The sequence below is a fragment of the Dictyostelium discoideum genome (assembly GCF_000004695.1).
Source record: "Dictyostelium discoideum AX4 chromosome 6 chromosome, whole genome shotgun sequence".
NCBI lineage: Eukaryota > Evosea > Eumycetozoa > Dictyosteliales > Dictyosteliaceae > Dictyostelium > Dictyostelium discoideum.
In genome coordinates, this window is record NC_007092.3 from 2,634,800 (window position 1) to 2,654,537 (window position 19,738).

General features: G+C 21.6%; 7 protein-coding genes and 1 pseudogene across 7 annotated transcripts; all 8 read left to right on the forward strand.

The window, feature by feature from the left end:
* Nucleotides 1-196: 196 nt before the first annotated feature.
* DDB_G0293296 (hypothetical protein) lies at nt 197-1,671 on the forward strand (the record flags this gene model as incomplete). The annotated part of the gene is made up of 2 exons (XM_629220.1): nt 197-238; nt 301-1,671. 2 exons carry the CDS (start codon nt 197-199, stop codon nt 1,669-1,671), a joined length of 1,413 nt encoding a protein of 470 aa, XP_629222.1.
* A 447-nt stretch (nt 1,672-2,118) lies between these two features.
* On the forward strand, nt 2,119-3,703 carry DDB_G0293294 (hypothetical protein; the record flags this gene model as incomplete). The annotated part of the gene is made up of 2 exons (XM_629221.1): nt 2,119-3,199; nt 3,258-3,703. 2 exons carry the CDS (start codon nt 2,119-2,121, stop codon nt 3,701-3,703), a joined length of 1,527 nt encoding a protein of 508 aa, XP_629223.1.
* A 201-nt stretch (nt 3,704-3,904) lies between these two features.
* Nucleotides 3,905-6,082, forward strand: DDB_G0293244 (hypothetical protein; the record flags this gene model as incomplete). The annotated part of the gene is made up of 2 exons (XM_629222.1): nt 3,905-4,207; nt 4,445-6,082. 2 exons carry the CDS (start codon nt 3,905-3,907, stop codon nt 6,080-6,082), a joined length of 1,941 nt encoding a protein of 646 aa, XP_629224.1.
* A 1,149-nt stretch (nt 6,083-7,231) lies between these two features.
* DDB_G0293242 (hypothetical protein) lies at nt 7,232-8,677 on the forward strand (the record flags this gene model as incomplete). Its single annotated transcript, XM_629223.1, has 1 exon — nt 7,232-8,677. The coding sequence occupies one exon, from the start codon at nt 7,232-7,234 to the stop codon at nt 8,675-8,677; it is 1,446 nt and encodes a 481-aa protein (XP_629225.1).
* Nucleotides 8,678-8,948: 271 nt separating this feature from the next.
* Nucleotides 8,949-10,565, forward strand: DDB_G0293240 (hypothetical protein; the record flags this gene model as incomplete). Its single annotated transcript, XM_629224.1, has 1 exon — nt 8,949-10,565. One exon carries the CDS (start codon nt 8,949-8,951, stop codon nt 10,563-10,565), a length of 1,617 nt encoding a protein of 538 aa, XP_629226.1.
* Nucleotides 10,566-11,711: 1,146 nt separating this feature from the next.
* DDB_G0293238 lies at nt 11,712-12,372 on the forward strand (annotated as a pseudogene; the record flags this gene model as incomplete).
* Nucleotides 12,373-12,524: 152 nt separating this feature from the next.
* On the forward strand, nt 12,525-17,725 carry DDB_G0293292 (hypothetical protein; the record flags this gene model as incomplete). Its single annotated transcript, XM_629226.1, has 12 exons — nt 12,525-12,626; nt 12,748-12,989; nt 13,074-13,168; nt 13,301-13,425; nt 13,504-14,583; nt 14,666-15,305; nt 15,412-15,875; nt 15,959-16,176; nt 16,306-16,486; nt 16,575-16,778; nt 16,854-17,592; nt 17,700-17,725. The coding sequence occupies 12 exons, from the start codon at nt 12,525-12,527 to the stop codon at nt 17,723-17,725; spliced, it is 4,116 nt and encodes a 1,371-aa protein (XP_629228.1).
* A 669-nt stretch (nt 17,726-18,394) lies between these two features.
* DDB_G0293236 (hypothetical protein) lies at nt 18,395-19,714 on the forward strand (the record flags this gene model as incomplete). Its single annotated transcript, XM_629227.1, has 1 exon — nt 18,395-19,714. The coding sequence occupies one exon, from the start codon at nt 18,395-18,397 to the stop codon at nt 19,712-19,714; it is 1,320 nt and encodes a 439-aa protein (XP_629229.1).
* Nucleotides 19,715-19,738: the final 24 nt, after the last annotated feature.

Sequence of the window (19,738 nt, forward strand, 5' to 3'; positions counted from 1 at the left end):
TTATTATTATTACTTCTTTTTTATTTAATTATTTCTTTTTTCTTTTTTTTTTTAAAAAAAAAAAAAAGATTATTTTTTAAAGTTTTTAGAAATGTTTATTTAAAATATTTAATTTTTTCATATTTATATAGATCAGAATTATTAATTGATAATAAAGTTACTAGAGGTGTACCAACATTTCCAAAATTATTAAATAATGTTACCATTTCAAAAGGTTCAGGATTTTGTAACTTTTTTTGTAAAAATTTATTTTTAGGAAATTCAGAAGAGAATAAACAAATTAAACAATTATTAAAAAAGGAAGGTTTAGATAAATTCTCATTTTTATCAAATTTTTATATTAATAGTTTTGTTGTGGATAATTTATCGTTATCAGTGTTTCAAGATTATGGTAGTTTTGTTAAAACACCAATACCAATTTTAAAAGATTTAAAAATTATTTGGAAAAAAGAACATGATGATACTCAACAACCAACAAAAGAAATTGAATTTTTAAAACAATATGTTAATTTAAAAAGTGATTATTTACAAATTCAAAAATTATCAATGTTAAAAATTAATGATACCGCTGTCACCATATCAACCATTAAACATTTAGAAATTAGAAATTTAAATAATATTAAATTAAATAATATTGAAACCCCATTACCAAATAGTTTAACAAAGTTAACGATAGGGGAGGGGTATGAGTATCCATTATCTACCGATATGGTACATGGTGGTATTAAATGTTTAAACGTTGGTTACAAATGGAATTTTAATTTATCAAATAATACAACACCAACAAATTTAACACAATTAACATTAGGTGATTGTTATAATCAGTCATTTACTAATGAAAGTTTCCCAAATAATATTAAGATTTTAAAATTGGGTAGAGATTTCAATCAATTTTCATCACTTGAAAATTTAAATCCAAATATTCATACATTGAAATTTAATAATAATTTTAATAATCCAATATTCTGTGAATTAAAATTACCAAATTCAATTACAACATTAGAATTTGGTGATCATTTTAACCAAGAAATTAATGAAAATACCTTTACAAACTGTCATGGTTTAAAGAATTTAAAATTTGGTAAATCATTTTCAAAAATTTTATCTTTAAATAATGTTCCACATTTTATTGAAAAATTAATAATACCATTTAAAACTAAACTTTTAATTACTGATCAACAATTATTTAATAAATTCTATTCAATTGAAAATCAATTAAAATTAAATAATAATCATTTAAGAATTAATTGTAAACATATTTTAAATAATAATGATAATAATAATAATATCAGTGAATTTAAATTTCCAATTAATTGTAATTCAGTAACATTTGAAGATAATTCTTATATTGAATATGTTAATAGAATTTTACCAAATTCTATTAAATATTTAGAATTTGGTGAAAATTTTAGAAATGAAAAATCACCAGATCAATTTAATAAGAGATTAACAATTAGAGCAAGAGATATACCAAGAAGAACAACTCATTTATCAATTCAATCTAAAGATGTAATTTTGGATTATATTCCATCAAATATTACTCATTTAAAAACTTGTTCAAATTATTCTCATCCAATTAATATTTTACCTTTTAATCATTTAGTTTCACTTAAAACAAGTTTATCAAATGTTTCTTATTTAAAAAAAACCAATTTTAATGATTTAGTTTAAATTAAAAAAATAAAGAAAATTTATGATTATTATTGTGAGTTAAATAAATTAAAAAAAAATTTTTTATTTCTTAAATCATAATAATCAAAAATCATTTTGTGTGTTAAATAAATTAAAAAAATGTTTTTATTTCTTTTTTTATTAATTAATTCAAAAATCATAATGGTTACATTAATTTTTTTTATATTTAATATCATTTAGTGTATTTTCGAGTTTTCTATTTATTTAAATTAAATCCATAATAAATAAAATTAAATAATTGTTTTAAAAAATAAAAAAAAATAAAAAAAAAAAAAAAATTAAAATTTTTTTTTTTTTTTTTTTTTTTTTTTTTCCCAAACCAAATCGGAATTGGGGTTTTTTTTTTTTTTTTTTTTTTTTTTTTTTTTTTTTTTTAATCATTTAATTTTTTTTAAAAAACGAACGAAAAAAAAAAAAAAAAAAAAAATGACCCCAAGTTTAAAAGATTTAGGTAATCAATTTTATACAAAAGGTGATTATGATAAAGCTATTGAATTATATAAACAAGGTATTCAAGAGATATTAGATGATAATAATATAGTAAATGAAGATAGTAATAATCAATTATCATTAATAACAAGTAATTTATCAATTTCATATTATCAATTAAAAAGATATCAAGAATCATTAGAATGGGCATTAAAATCAATAGAATATAATCCAAAATCAGCAAAACCATATTTAAGAGCTGGTGATGCATATATTGAATTATCAAATTATAAAGATGCAAAAGAGAAATATTTATTATGTATTAAAAATATAAATACAAATGATGAAACCGCTAAAAATTTATTAAATCAAGCTTCAAACTCTTTACAAAATGCAAAGATGAAACAATTTTATCAACCAATTCTAGAAGGTTCACCAGCATTATATGATCGTGTTGAAATTAAATATTTAGATTCCATTAGAGAGAAAGCATTATTTGCAAAAGTACCAATTCAAAAAGGTGAAATCATTTTCTCTGATTTACCATTCATTCATCAATTAAGTGTTGATAGTTTTAAATTACATCATAATGATATTTGTAATCATTGTATTAAATTCATTGATTCATCAGCAGCAATAATAAAATGTAATAATACAAATGGTTGTAAATATCAATATTGTAGTGAAAAATGTAAATTAGAATCATTTAGTTATCATAATCAATCATGTATGAATAATTCAGATTTGGTTTTATCCTCAAATCATCCAATTTCAAAATATAGAGCAATGGTTGAAAATGTACCAACTTCAACTCAATTACTTTTGGTTGAATCTTTAATTTCAATGATTAGTCATTTATTAAAAACAAAACAAGCAAAAAATTGTAATTTAGCACTTGGTACTATCACTCATTTAAAAAGAGGTCCATTAATGGCTCAACAATCTTCTTTTAATGGAAAGAATCTTGAAGATTTACAAAAACAATATCAACCTTTACTTTCACTTTTAGAAGATGCCTATGGTTTAAAATTAAAAGAACATTTAGATGATCAATTATTAAAAAATGAATTTAAAAAATGTAAGATCATTTAAAAAAATAATATAAATTATTAATTAATTAATAATAATAATAATAGATACTAATTTTAAAATTATAGTATTTAGTGTTGATTTTTATGATAATTTATTAGGTATGATTAATTTTAATTCAACATCAACAGTTGTTAAATCTGGAAAAAAAATTGAAATTCAAGTACCAGTTACAACAACAGGTAAGGGAAAGAAATCTAATAATCAAGTAAAAACTACAACTAAAACAATTGAAAATTCTTGTTGGGGTGTTGGTTTATTCCCAATTTTCTCATGTATGAATCATTCTTGTTTTCCAAATGTTGAAATTTCAAATGAAATAATTGATGGTGTTACTTCTGTTAGAATGGTTGTAAAAGCTAAAAAGAATATACCTGCTGGTTCTGAAATACTTCATTCCTATTGTGATGAAACTTTATCAAATAAAGAGAGAAAAGATATTTTATTCTCTCAATATGGTTTTAAATGTACATGTAATAAATGTTCAAAATAAAAAAAATTTAAAATAAAAGTAAAAAAACGATATTAAAGTGTTTGTGGTTTTCGATTTTTTATTTTTATTTTTATTTTTATTTTTTATTTTTTATTTTTTTTTTTCATTCGTTTTTTAAAAATTTTTTATTTTTTTTCATTTTTTTTTTTTTTTTTTTTTTTTCATTTGGTAATTTTCTTTTAGAAATAAATAAAATAAATAATGGAACAAATAAAAGATGAAAAAATTGTTGAAAATGTAAAATCAAAAGATAATAATGTAGAATTAACAACAGAATCAAAAGAAAATGTTAAAGAAGAAACAAAAACAACAAATGAAACTTCCACAGAAACACCATCAGATCAAATTTATGTACCAAATAGTACTTTACATAGTATGGTTATATTTGGATTACCAAAATATTTAGACTCAAAAAAATTTACTAAATTTTTAGAACAAAATAATGTTCCATTTAAAAAAATTAAAAAAATTGTTAAAGAGTCTTTTGGTATTGTTAGTTTTGATGTATGTTTCATTTTTTTTATTTTTTATTTTTTTTTTTTTTTATTTTTTTTTTTTTTATTAATATAAAAGTAATAATAATAATAATAATAATAATAATAATAATAATAATAATAATAATAATAATAATAATAATAATAATAATAATAATAATAATAATAATAATAATAATAATAATAATAATAATAATAATAATAATAATATAATTAATTTTAAATAAATTGTTATTATTATTATTAGTCAGTTGAAGATAGAGATAAATATTTAGAATATTTCCAAGGATTTCAATTTAATGATAAAACTAAATTAAAAACAGAAGCAAAAGAAGAGAAATCTGATAGAATGAAAAGAAAATATGAAGAGAAAGAATTAGATAAAAAAGAGGATAATAGAGAATCAAAATTATTGACTATTGAGGAGATAGTTTGTCCATGGTATAATATACCATATGAAGAGCAATTGAAAAAGAAAAAGAATCAAATTGAAAAAGTTATGATTAATATAAAATCAACAACTAGAAAGGAGAGTTTACATAATTTACCAGAATGGTTGGTAAAGAGAGATAAAACCAAAGAGGAGAAGATGTGTTGTGGATTGGAGGAGATTGTACCATCACCAGTCACTGAAAACTATCGTAACAAAGCACAATACACCATTGGATATGATGCAGACAATAAACCATGTGTTGGTTTTGCATTGGGTCGTACTGGTAATGGTATCACAATCGTTGCAGATCCATCCAATGCGCCATTGATCTCAAAACGTTCCAATGAAATTCGTCGTTTATTCAATGAGTACATTACAGAGCCAAATTTAGGTTCAAATCGTAAACCATTCGATAAGAATTCTCATAGTGGATTTTGGCGTCAATTAACAGTTAGAGATTTCACCACTGGTGAAACTATGGCCACCGTTCAATTCAATCATAAAGGTTTAACAGCTGAAGAACTTGAAACTGAGAAAAATAACCTCAAAAACTATTTCGCATCATTACCAGAGGAGCAACGTATCACAAGTTTATCAATTCAATTGTATGATGGTATTTCAAATTCTGCTCCAGTCGATTTAGCCGTTGAAACCATTGATGGTCCTGAATTTATTCATGAGAATTTATTAGGTTGTCAATTCCGTGTTTCAGCAAATGCATTCTTTCAAATTAATACAAAAGCAACAGAGCTCCTCTATTCAAAAGTTTTGGATTGGGCTCAAGTATCTCAAGATACTACCCTTTTAGATATTTGTTGTGGTACAGGTACAATTGGTCAATGTATTAGTAAAAAGGTTAAAAAAGTTATTGGTTTAGAAATTTCACCAGATGCCGTTATAGATTCAATTAATAATGCAAAATTAAATAAAATTGATAATGCTGAATATTTAGTTGGTAAAGCAGAAGATACATTACCAACATTACTTACAAAATCTAATGGTGGTAAAGACCAAGAGTTCATTGGTATCGTTGATCCACCAAGGGGTGGACTTCATGGTGATGTCTTAAAAGCAATTCGTACATTTGAACCAATTAAAAAATTAGTTTACGTTTCTTGTAATCAAAATTCACTCATTCCTGATGCCGCAAAATTATGTAAAGGTATTTCAAAAACAATGAAAGGCACCCCTTTCGTACCAACAAAAGCAATTGCTTTTGATCTTTTCCCTCATACAGATTTAGTTGAATTGGTTGTTTTATTTGAAAGAGTTGAAAATAATACTACTACCACAACCACCACCACAACAAATTCAGATAATAATTTAATAATTCAAGAAAATGAAAATGAAAAAGAAGAAGAAGAAGAAGAAGATAAAAAAAGAAAAAGAGATGAAAATGAAGAAATTGAAAATGAAAATAATGAAAAAAAAGAAATTAAATTAGAAAACTAATTTAATTAATAAAATCATTTAACTTTGATTTATTTTTTTTTTTTTAAAAAAAATTATTTAAATAGATTTATTTATTGAATTGAAAAATTTATTTGTTTAGAAAAAAAAAATCATTAAAACCCACCCATTTACTTCTTTTAATTTCAAGATTAAAATAGTTCTTGGTGGTAGGGTTATTAAAAATAAATTTAAGAATTTTTTCAAACTTTATAAATAATTGATTACTTTTAGAATTCTTAATACTTTTTTTTTTTTTTTTTGGATATTTTGTTGATATTTTTATTTTATTTTTTTTATTTTTATTTTTTTTATTGAAAAGAAGATATTATAAACTCTTATAAATGGTGAATCATATTTATCCAATTTACAATTTTTAAATCAGTTGAAAGAATAAAATTATTTCGATTGTACCATTTAGTTATGTAGAATTTTTAATTCATTGAAACTTTAAAATCTTAAAAAAAAAATATTCTGCGACCCGTTAAGTTTTTAATATAAAATATTAAATGAAAAGCCCCAACATAAAATGTAGAATGAATTATTTTGATTTACGGTGATTAATTAATTTTTTTTTTTTTTTTTTCTCGCTATGACCCAACGAGATTTTCTGAAAAAAAATATAAACATGGATCCATTAAAAAAAAAAAATTCTCCAAAAGCAAAGAAAAATTTTTTTGTTTGCTTTAAGCGAATATCATTTGTTAACAATTTTAATTTTCTAAACAATTATTTTAAAATAACACCAATGTTTTTTTTTTTAAATAATTTTTTTTTCTGTAAAATAAACCAGATCAACTTTATATTTTTTTTTTAAAAAAAAAATCTTCAAAAACTAATAAAAATTTAAAGCGAAATATCGTTCGTAAACAATTTTAATTGTCTAAAAATTTTTTTTTTTTCTAAACACCCAACCATTTTTTTTTTTTTTTTTTTTTTTCTTATTGATTTTATTAAAATAATATTCTTGAAAGACAAAAAAAACGTGAATATTGGGGCTTAATTTGTCATACAGACACACAAGAGAAAGATTGGTAAAGGTTTTTTTTTTTTTTTTTTTTTTTTTTTTTTTTTTTTTTTTTTTTTTTTTCTTATTTAAACCAAAAATTATTCTTACATTTTGTTCATTATCATTCTAAACTAATATTAAAAATGATTAAATTATCAAATTTTATTTTATTATTCTTTATTTATATAACCATTTTGCTTGTAAATTCTCAAGATATTTACGTTAATTACAACGTTCCAAAAGGTTACAGTACTTTCGATGAATGTGGTGATTGGAATACTCCTTGTGTTTCCATAGAAGATGCCGGTAAAAGAGCCATTTCAAATTCAATTGCTTCTGGTGTAGATCAATTTATCACTATTGTTGGAAATGTCGATGGAACCACATCAGCCTCATTTAGTAACTTGTACAAGTATTGTGGTACTTTAAATATCAGATCATATAATAACGTACCTGTTACAATTGATGGATCATCTTCAACTACTCCATTTATTACTATTGAAGAGAATGAAGTTGTGAGTTGTAACAAAAAAAGAAGATATATATTTAGATTCTTACAATTTGAAAACTGGGATCAAACTTTAGCAAAAATTAACATTAATCAAGAAACAAACCTTGCCTCTATTGAAGACTCAAAGAATGTTGCTATTGCATTTTTTAACTCTAAATTGACTTCAATAAGTAGTCTTTCTCTTATATATCCAAAGAATATTGGATATGAATATAATCAGATTGCAACCTCAATTACCTTTAATACTTTAGTAGCTGAAAAATTAACATCATCTTCAACTCTCTTTGCACCAAATTCAATTACCAACTATTTACCCCCAGTTTACATAGTTGGTGGTACAACTAGTTTCTACTCTGCCACCTTTAATGATAATAACTTTACTACCACTCCCTTCATTTATACTGTTGGCGGAGAGTCAAGATTTACTTCAAGCATAGTTTTTAATAATAGTATCTTTTGTACTCCATTTTCATTTGCAAATGCAGCTATTGGAACTTATAGAAATTTAGTTTTCAACGACTATAAACTTACAACTTTAGTTCAAGCTACCGGAACACCAGTTTTATCTTATTCTTTAATGAATATTCATGTAACTTTAAATACAGCCCAAGATGTCCCATCTGGTTTCTGTTCTATCAATCAATATTTGGGTTATACTTTTAGTGACTCATTCATTGTTGTAAAGGATAGTGGTAGCTCACCTATCTATTCAAATGTTTACCCATCATCATCTTCAAATCGTATTCCTGTATTAATTGATAATTCTAATGTTTCCTTTTGGCCTTACCTTAATTTAGTTGAAACTAGTTTTGATTTTAATTTTGTCAATAGCCAGATAAGCTTGTATTATCCAATAGGTGATTCAAATGGTATTATTAGAGGAAGTAATTCAACTATAATGTTACATTCAGTAGAAGATAATAGCGTTGCTTGTGGTTGTTCAAATTGTCATTTCGATAGCATGATCGGTACAATAGAATGCCCAATAGTCACACCAACTCCATCAACCTGTATGTGTTCTTGTCCATGTGTATCATCCTCATCATCCTCATTATCATCTTCATCATTTTCATTATAGAAATTAATAATCAATACAGCCAATAGTAGATTTTAAAATAATACAAGTAAATTTTTTTTTTCAATTATTTATAAAAAATAATATCGTTTTTTAATAATAATATTGTTCTTTATTTAATTTATAAATAATAATATTGTTCTTTATTTACAATTTTTTTTTTTTAAATTTCAATAAGCATTTGTTCAATTTTTATATGGCAAAAAAAGAATTTATTTTTGGTTTTTTTTTTTTTTTTTTTTTTTTTTTATTTTTAAATTTTAATATTTTAAAAATGAATGATAACATCGATATTGTTTTTTTTAAATGTTGGAGAAATATTGTAATTAATAGGGAGATTTTTTATTATGTATCACTATATAGACATCAAATTGAGTATTGCGTTGAAGGAGTAAGCGAACTAGGAGAAGTTGATTTAGAGATAAAGAATAAAATAATAAATTTAACTTATATGGGTCACGAAATGATTAAATATTGTTCAAGTTTTAATGATTATACATCATTAAAAAGAATAAAATTTACAAATAATTCAATGGCTTCAATTAATGGATCTGTATTTCCTGATACAGTTGAAGAGGTTATTTATCCATGGGGTAATAATAGTGTAAATACATATCTTTCAAACCTTCCAAAATCAGTTACTTCAGTTAAAAATGTATTTTATAAATTTAGTTTAAAACCAGAATATCTTGCAGTTAATCAATATAAACCAACATTGCCACAAAAATTATCAATTCCAAATTCAATTAAATCAATGAGTTTTAGTAAATTTTCAAAATTTAATCAAACTTTAAAACCATCGCAACAAAATGAACGAAATAATAATAATAATAACAATAATAATAATAATAATAATTATAATAATAATAATAATAATAATAATAATAATAATAATAATGATGGTGATGATAAAATTAAAATACCAAAATCAATTACATCACTTGACCTTGGAATTAATTTTATGAATGGTGGTAAAATATTAGAAGTTGGATCAATACCAAATTCAATTAAAATATTAGATTTAGGTTATTATAATTTAGAGTTATTAGAAAATGTAATACCAGATTCAGTAACATATTTAAAAGTTTATCATCCAAATAAAAATCAATTAATTTTACCAAAGAATTCAATTAAATCATTGTTAATAAGATATAATAGTATAATACCTGATAATAAAACTAGTATCAATATCCAATCAATACCATCAAGTGTAACAAAATTAGATTTAGAAACTGGTGTATTTCCAATTGATTCAAATTCAATACCATCAAGTGTAACACATTTAGAATTTAGAGAGAATTTTAATATACCAATTACAAAATCATTACTTGAATCATGTAAAGATAGTTTAAAAATAATAAAAATACCAAACTCTTTTAATTTAATTATTGAAAATGATTCATTAAATCAATGTTTAAATTTAAAAACTTTGGAATTTTATGAAAAGGTCAATTTAGGTTATTTCAATAGAAATGAAATTGGTTGGAATAAGGATAATTTACCATTGGATTTCTTTCCGATTTCTTTAACTTCTTTATCATTGGGTAATGGGTTTGATCAATTATTAAAACCTGGTTTATTACCACAATCATTACGTTCTCTTTATTTAGGTTCTTCTTTTAATAAACCTTTGTTATTAAATTCTTTACCAAATGGTTTATTAGTTTTAAAGTTTAACCAAGATTCAAGATTTAATCATCCAATTGAGGTTGGAGTTTTACCAGTTACATTAATTACTTTAGAATTTGGTTATGCATTTTCTTTTAAAATTACTGACCCAAATATTCTTCCAAAATCTTTACAATATCTAGTTTTACCAAGTGAAACATCTTCAATTTCAAAGAATGCAATTCCTAAATCAATTAAAGATTTAAGATATCTTTATTTTTAATAAAATAAAAAAAAATTAAAGAATTAACATCTAATTCCTTATTATAAAATCTTACAAGGATTCGGAAAAATGAGAAAGATATTTATTTCCTCCCATGGGATTTTTTTTTTTTTTTTGATTCTTAGATTATAAATAACTTTCACATAATAATAAAATGTAGAAAGTTACAAAAAAAAAAAAAAAAAAATGAAAGAGAGCACATGTGCCCAAAAAAAGTTATTATCAAATAAAAATGAATTAATAAATCCAATACAATTTACCAACCAACCAATTAATTTATAATAATTATATAATTAAATTAATAGTTTATTTTGTTTGTTGTCTTTAATAAATAAATAAATAAATAAATAAATAAATAAATAATAAATAAATAAATAAATAAATAAATAAAAATAAAAATAAATATAAAAAATTAAAATAAATCAATATAATGGTATCAAAGTTAAATCAATCATGAGAATAATATTAAATCAATATTAACAAAAAAAAGTGCCACTCAAAAAAATAAAAAAACACAAATCCAAAACACCTAAATTTTAATTATTCACATTTATTATTTATTTAAAAATAATAAAAATAAATAATTTATTAAGGTGCAATTGAAGATATTGCAATTAGTTAGTGTGGTTTTAAAAATAAAAAAAAAAAAAAAATAAAAAATTATTTTTATTCTCAAAACCCTAAGACTTACCCTCTGAATTTAAAAAATTTGCAACAAAAAATATTTTGAAAAAGGGGTTAACAAAAAAAAAAAAACCACACTTCATTTATAAATGGAGCATCACACCCAAGCTCATTTCTCCAGATCCTCTATATTTATAATTTTATGGTTTTTTCATTATTATTATTATTATTATTATTATTATTATTATTATTATTATTATTATTATTATTATTATTATTATTATTATTATTATTATTTTTATATTTTATTTTATTTTTTTTTTTTTTTTTTTTTATTTTTTAAATTTTTTTTTTTTTTTTCTTTATTAAAAATTATTTTTATTAATTTTTTATTTTATCTTTTTTTTTTTTATCTATTTATTTATTAAAAATTATATTTTCCAGTAATAATTAAATTTCTCTTTTTATATTTATCTAAATTATTAATAAAGCCAAATTCAAAAAAGTAAAATTTAAATAAAAATGGAATAAACAATGTCTCTTATCACCAATAACTAAACTACAATTAAAATAATTTGATGCCATTTCAAATCTGAGTGTTGTTTGTCATATATGGTATAATAAATAAAGATAATAAAGCACTTGCTTGTCGAGGTCTTATCACAGTTTCTGGTAACAAATTATTGACAAGTGACAATGAATTCAAAGTTAAAGTATTAGCAAATAATTAAAATACTACAGTAATTGTTTAAAATGAAAAGATATTAATAGTTAGAGCTGATAACATGGAGCGTCCACTCTTTGTTTCAACATTTATTGGGAATAAACTCGGACCATATTCAATTTTGACATATTGAGATCCAAGGATTACAGTTATTAGATCGATTAAAAATAAAAGAGATGGTATTTCAATAAGAGTGGGTGGTATTAGTTTACAAAGTATTTATTTTCAAGATTAGGACTTGAATCAGTTTCTCTTTCATGTAATTTACAATGTGGTTCTTCACCAAATGAAACATTTTATTATAGTAATTCAAAATTAAGTTCAAGTGAAACTGATATTACAAATAGTACTGATTATTTATCATGCTATTCAAATTTAATTGTTGATGAAACATCAGGACTTTTATATCTCCAATTAGGCTCAACATCATTTAATTGTGTAAAAAACTCTTTCAAATAAAAAAAAGAAAAAGTAAAATTAAAACTTTAAAAACTTTTATTTTAATTGAAATTCAGTTTTTTTTTTAGATATTTTTAATTCAAAATCAGTTTTTTTTAAAATTTTTTTTAAATTTTTTTTTTTTTTTTTTTTTTTAAATAAAAGAAAATTGGATGATGGAAGAATATCAAGAAATAAATAAAATTTTACATGAAATTGATGATGGTAATACTAAAAGAAAAGTTCAATTGGTAAAAAATAAAAAGGATGGAAAGGTAATTGAATTTTCATTTCCCACTATTTTTTTTTTTTTTATTAATAAATCTCAATCTAATGAAACCCTTTTTTTTTTTTTTTTTTTTTTTTTTTTTTTTCTTTCCAAAATTATAACAACAGTTATATGTTTGTAAAACTATAGATTTTAATAATAATAATGAAACGAAAGATAGTAAGGTTAAAAGAGAAAGAGAATATTTATTTTTAAAACAATATTCATCACCTAGCTTTTCACATTTAAATATTGCTAAATACATTAAACACTTTGAAACCAGAGATAATCATGGATACCTTCAAAAATTAACAATAATAATAGAATATTATGAGGGTGGTGATTTAACTAATTTAAAGAATTTAAACGAGTAATTAATCTTTTTTTTTTCAATTTATTTGTTTTTTTTTTTTTTTATTCTAATTTTTTTTTTTTTTTAAATAAAAATTAAAAGAGTCCTACCAAAAGATATAATTTACCTCTTTTTTACAATGTTAGTCATTTTAAAAGAATTTAAAAATTCAATTATTCATAGAGATATTAAACCTGGTATGTAATAATTGAATTTTTGAAAAAAAAAAAAAAAAAAAAAAAAAAAAAAAAAAAAAAAAAAAAAAAAAAAAAAAAAAAAAAAAAAAAAAAAAAGAATAAACCCCTAACTCCTTAATAATAAAAATAAAGAGAATATATTTTTCGTTAAAAATGGACCAGATCTAGAATTTTATTTAGGAGATATGGGAAGTTCCTCAATGGTTATAACTGATCAAAAAAATACACTTATTGGTACAAATCAATATATGGCGCCTGTAAGATTTCTTTTTTTTTTTTATAAAAACTCATATATTAACAATATTAAACTGAAAACATTTATTTTTAATTTATAGGAAATTGATTTAGGTGGATATACATGTAAAGTTGATATTTATAGTCTAGGTAAAACAATGTTATCACTTATCACTTTAGTTCATTCACCAATGAATTCAATTTTTGAATCATTATTTCAATTATGTACATTAGAGAATTTCAAAATAAGGCCATCAATAGATCAATTAATTGAATTTGTTTGTAGACAGTATGATCAATCAAGATATACTATATCATTGTCAAGTTATACTCATCCAAACACAAGATCAATCATAAAGTATTTTAAAGATAAAAAATTCAATATACTCAAAGAAGGTGAAAAAATCAATTTTAAAATTGACATTCAAAGTAAATTTTACAATTGTATTAGTGTATATAGGGGTTTCGCTTATAATGAATATATAGTTGAAGAAGAGGAGAAAGAAAAGGAAGAATATCAAAAGGAAGAAAATCAACAATCAATTCCAAATGTTTTATCCATTGTTGAATTAATTCAACCACCATTACAGGATCTCTCCAAAGATTTTGAGAATGTATTAATAAATCATATAAATTACATTAGAGATGGTGGTATTAATGGATCTATTAGATCACTATTACATCCTGATATAATTATCAAGACTAAATGTGATAGGGTAAAAGGTTTTGAAATAAAGGCTCACTCTAATATTACTAATACCGAAGGTTTATTCATTGAAAATGCACATTTAATTTATAAACCAGTCAATTTATCTTGGAAAAAGATATTCTTAGAAAGAGAAGACGAAATCACTCCAGATGTTCAATTAAAAGCTGTCTTCTTATCTTTATTGGTAGCTTTTAAAATCTCAAACGATGAAAATGATTTTTTAACCGGTACACTATTTGATAAACTCATGGAACATATTTATTTTGTGAAATCACCGTCACTACCACCACCATCACAAATTTCACCAATTAAAGAACCACTCTCTTCTTATGAACTAAAGATTTCTTTCCCTTTCAACCATAGGGCTCATATCTATGGTGTAAAAGTACCTTTAAACCCAAACTATTTAAATTTGTTTTTTGGTGGTGAAATAAAGGATACTTTAATATCAAATCTTATTCAAACATTGAATGTATTTATTATTATTATTATTATTTATTATTATTTATAATTATTTTAAAATTGTATTATTAATGTAATTTTTATTTTATCAGATATTAGCTCCAAACAATTTACAATATAAAAGCATTTTAATTAAATTAATATCAATTATTTTAAAAGAAGAGAAAAGAATTTTAAAATCATATTCAAATTTAGGTTTAGAGATTTATTTCAAAGAGTTTAATGAAATAATTAAAAATGAAATTGCTTTAGAGGGTATTGTATCAGATAAATTATTAGTTTCAAAGATAGATACAACAAAGAAAATTGAAAAGATAAGAGGTTTTAGAAATGGTCATTCAAATTCAGATGCAGATATTTATATTTCAGAGTTTAAAGGAAAATATTATGCAATTGATAAATTTGAACATATACCCGGTCTTTTTGAAATATTGGAACCATTTTCAAATAAAGCAATCGATGATTTTAATCAACATTTCAAATTCATTTCAACTTTTGTTGATGTCAACGAATCTTTTGGATTAGTGTATACAATATTCGAATTACCATCATCCTTAATTAATTCTTATCAAACTACAAGAAAATCATGTGAAAATAAAAATATATTAGATAAAGATAAAACATTTAGAAATTTATTAAATCAACATCTCTCATATTATCAAAATATTCAAAATAATAGATATAAACTAAATGGAACTGATTTAACAAGTAAAAAATTAAGCTTCACGGAATGTAAGTTAAAAAACAAAATAAATAAATATATATATTCATTACAACTATTTATGTATTAAAATACACAATTTTTTTTTAATTTTTTTTAAAAATAAAATAAAAAAAGATCAATATAATATAATTATTTCAAATGATTGTGATATACATTATTATTTTAGTTTTGTAGGTAAAAATGGTTCAGGTTTAGTTCAATCATTCTTTGATATAGGTGCATGGGTTTATGGCGATGAAAATGTTAAAAAAATTAAAGTTTTATCATTTTTTTATTTATTACAGTGCTTATTTGATTATCAAACAAAAAATACTCATAATAGTGTTGATATTGATTTCCCAAATATTCTCTATTATCTAAAGAAATTTTATTATTCATCACTTGTTGATTATGGTCTCAATGGAATGGATTCTTCAAGTAAAATATTCAACTATGATTTGAATAATTCATATTCATTTATAAAAATTGGATTTTTAATTTATAATATTTTAGATTTATACAAACCAAATATTATTCCAGATCAAACATTATATTATGATTCCGATCTAATAGTAATGTTACTAGAGAATAGTTCTAATGTAAGTTAGATTATGCTTTTATAAAATACTATTTTGTATGTTTTTAGTTATTTATTAAAATTTACTTTTTTTTTTTTAATTAGAAATTTTTATGTTTTAGAAAACAATATTATTCAGATTTAGATAAAACAAAATTAAAATTAACTCCAGAGAATATTGTACCACAAAATAATGATAATGATAATTCAATAATTTTATTACCATTATTAATTATTAAAGATGATATTACATCATTTCATTTCTTTGATTATAACCTTAAAGATTCAATTAAAACTATAGAAGATTTTAATAATGAAAAAGAGTAAGTTTATTTATTATTATTATTATTATTATTATTTTTATTATTTTTATTATTTTTATTATTATTATTATTATTATTTTTCTCATTTTCAATTGCTTTTTAAAGTTATTCAAATATAGTTATAATTAGATGTTTATTATATTATCTACAAAACATTCAAAAGAATCCATCAAATGCAAATTCATTGGTTTTAATTAATTTAAATTTATTTGAAGAAAATGAAAGTACTGATAATGAATCATTTTTATTTTTTGATATCTTTTATTTAATTAAACAACTACATGGTCTTTCAACAATAATTGATAGTTGGGTAAGTTTGGAATCATTTTATAACCACTTTATTATTAGATATTTCTTCATCTATATATATAATACTAATTATTCCAAAATTTATATAGGATAACTTTATTTCATCATTATCAAAACCTATATCATTGGTTTCAAATTATATTCAAACCAATTTAAAAAAGATATTAGATGATCCACTATCAATAGATATACTATATAATGATGAATCAATGAGTCATTTCAAACCTTTTATATATGATAAAATTAAGGAAATAAAAAAAAACGTTTGGTTAATTAGAGATAAAAATAATAATGTAATTTTTTATCATTTATATATATAAAAAAAAACAATTTTATTAACATATATAAATGTTTTTTTTTTTTTATAGAATTATATTAGAAAATTAAGTGGATACATTAAATCTAAATTTAAAGAAGTTGAGAAATATGGTTTTGAATTCATAGATGATGTTTCAATTTCAAATCCTTATTTAAAAATTGCAGTAGAAAATGGTTGGCCAATTTCATTTTTATCAAGCCATTTTAAAAGAGATAATTCAAATCTTTTTGATTATTTATTTAATAAAGAGTTAATAATATTAGAATTATTGAAAGAAAAAGGAGTTGATGGGATTTCTCAATTGGAATCCTATTTTGTTGAAAATAATATCATTTATATTTTGACAAAGTACCATGGTGATTATTCAAATTTAGAAGAAATCAATGAATTAAACCAAGAGGATTTATTTGAAATTTTAGTTCAAATGAGTGACAAATTGAAGATATTAGAAAGTTTACAAATATACCATAGAGATATTAAACCTGAAAATATATTATTTAAACGTGAAATTGTTAATGGTAACATTCAATCAAAAGTATGTCTAATTGATTTCAGTATCTCTGATTTTGGTTTTATTCTTAAAACAAATGAATCCGGTTCAAAAATGTATCAAGCACCTGAAATCTATCAAGAAGAATATAGATCAAAAGAAAACGATATTACAAATCAACATTATAAATTGGACATTTACAGTTTAGGTTTTACATTATCTCATTTAATGAAAAAATTCAATTGTAACCCTCCTTCATTAGTTCAAATTGTCAAAAAGATGATAAAACATAAGGCATGTTTTTTTTTTTTTTTTTTTTTTTTTGATAATAAAAAAAAAACACCTACTAACATTTAATATTTTTAATTTAGCCTGATGAACGTATAAGTTTAGATGATTTAATAGTTTTGTTGAAACAACCAACTTTATAAATTTTCAACAAATCATTCATTGTATTTTTTTTTTTTTTTTGTTGAATTTGTATGGAAAAAAAAAATTTTAAATTAATTTAAAAATAAATAAATAAATTAAATAAATTTACAAAAAAAAAAATAATAAAGAACGGAAATAGAAAAAAGAATGAAAAAAAAATAAAAAAAAAAAAAAAGAAAAATAAAAAGAAAAGTATTGTTTCACCAAAACAAAATATCTCTATTTTTATTTATTTTTTTATTTTTTTTTAATTTTTTTTTTTTTTTTTGACTCTCCACAATCCAAAAGAACCCATTGAATAAAATTTTTAATTTTTCGAGACGTGTGGATGGAAAAAAAAAAAAATTAAATTAAAATTTAGGTTGATCAAAAAAAAATAAAAAAAAAAATAAAAACAATAGAAAATATCATTTTTTTTTTTTATTTTTTTATTAATAATATATTTTTTTTTTTTTACAATTGTTTTTTTACTTTTCCAATTTTTTTATTAATAACTTTTATTTTTATTTTTTAGATGTATATATTAATTTAAATTATACCACTGGTATAAAAAAAAAAAAAAAAAAAAAAAAAAAAAAAAAATAAAATAAAATAAAAAAAAAAAAATAAAATAAATTATACCACTAATATAAATAAAAAAAAAAAAAGGAAAAAGGTAAAAAGGAAAAATGAAGAATATGTTAAATATAATTTTAACATTGACAATAATTTTTATAGGATTAATTAAAATTTCAATATCAAGTGATAGTGGATCATCAGAAAATGGTATTTATTTTTATACATATGATACAATTTGCGAATTTACAAATTCTATAAGAGATGACGATCAGTATGAATTATATTATGTACAAGCACCATTGATGTATGCAATTTATGGTGATCTTTTCGAAAAGATTAATGCTTATCATAGTGGTGTTGGATTTTATAATTTAAATGGTGGGCCAAATATATCAATAGATTATTTCGCAGGTCCAACCCTAGAGGATGCATTAATACCACAGAATATTACAAAAGATTCACAAGGAAATTATAATTTAACATGGAATACTTATGGATTAATAGAAGTTACCAATTATATTAATGAAACTTATTGGAGTAAAAGAGAATTGATTATGTATGGACTTACAGGCTTACAAGTCAAACAGTATTTAAGTTGGGCTCCAATATATAACCAAACTCATCCAGTTTATAATTTATTTAGTATTGCATCAGCTGATGCCAGTGGTAGTGGTGATAATGGTTATTTAGAAACAATATTACATAATTTAGGTATTGGTGGTGGTGGTGGTGGTAGTGGTAGTGAAAATTTAATAGTTTATCAAAATAGTAGTACTTGTGATGATTTCGTCTGGGCAAGTTTTAATACTATTTATCAATTAGGTGGTACTTTAGTTGGTATGCAAAGTAATCCTCCAAAAGATCAAATAACATTATTTACAACTGATGAACCAACTATTGTGGATTATAATAATATTACACAAAGGAATCAATTGGCAAGCTTTTATATTAATTTAATGGGTATTGCAAATAAGAATGAAAGTGCTCTTCAAATATTCCAAGAATTAATATCATTATTTAATGGTACATTCTATTGTTATATAGATGGTGTTTATTATGAATTACATTTATCCAAACCAACACCAATTTCATTTACATATCAACCATCACCAATGCCAACAGGTCAAAGAAATTCAAATTCTATAGAAACACTTAATAATTGTTATTCGAAATCTTCAACTGATAATCAATCATTTTTCAATAGATTTTCAAAAATTCAAATCATTTTCATATCTATAGCTATTGGATTTGGTGTTGTAATAATATTATACATATCAATTGGTATTATGGTTAATAAGTCTAGAGGTAAATCTGGTACAAACTTAATTCCAAATAAAAAATTATGGACTTCCATTGGTTCTAAATTTAAAAGAGATAATAATAAAAATAATTATAAACCATTGTTATATAATGAAAATACAATTCAATAAAAATAAATAAATAAAAAAAAACAA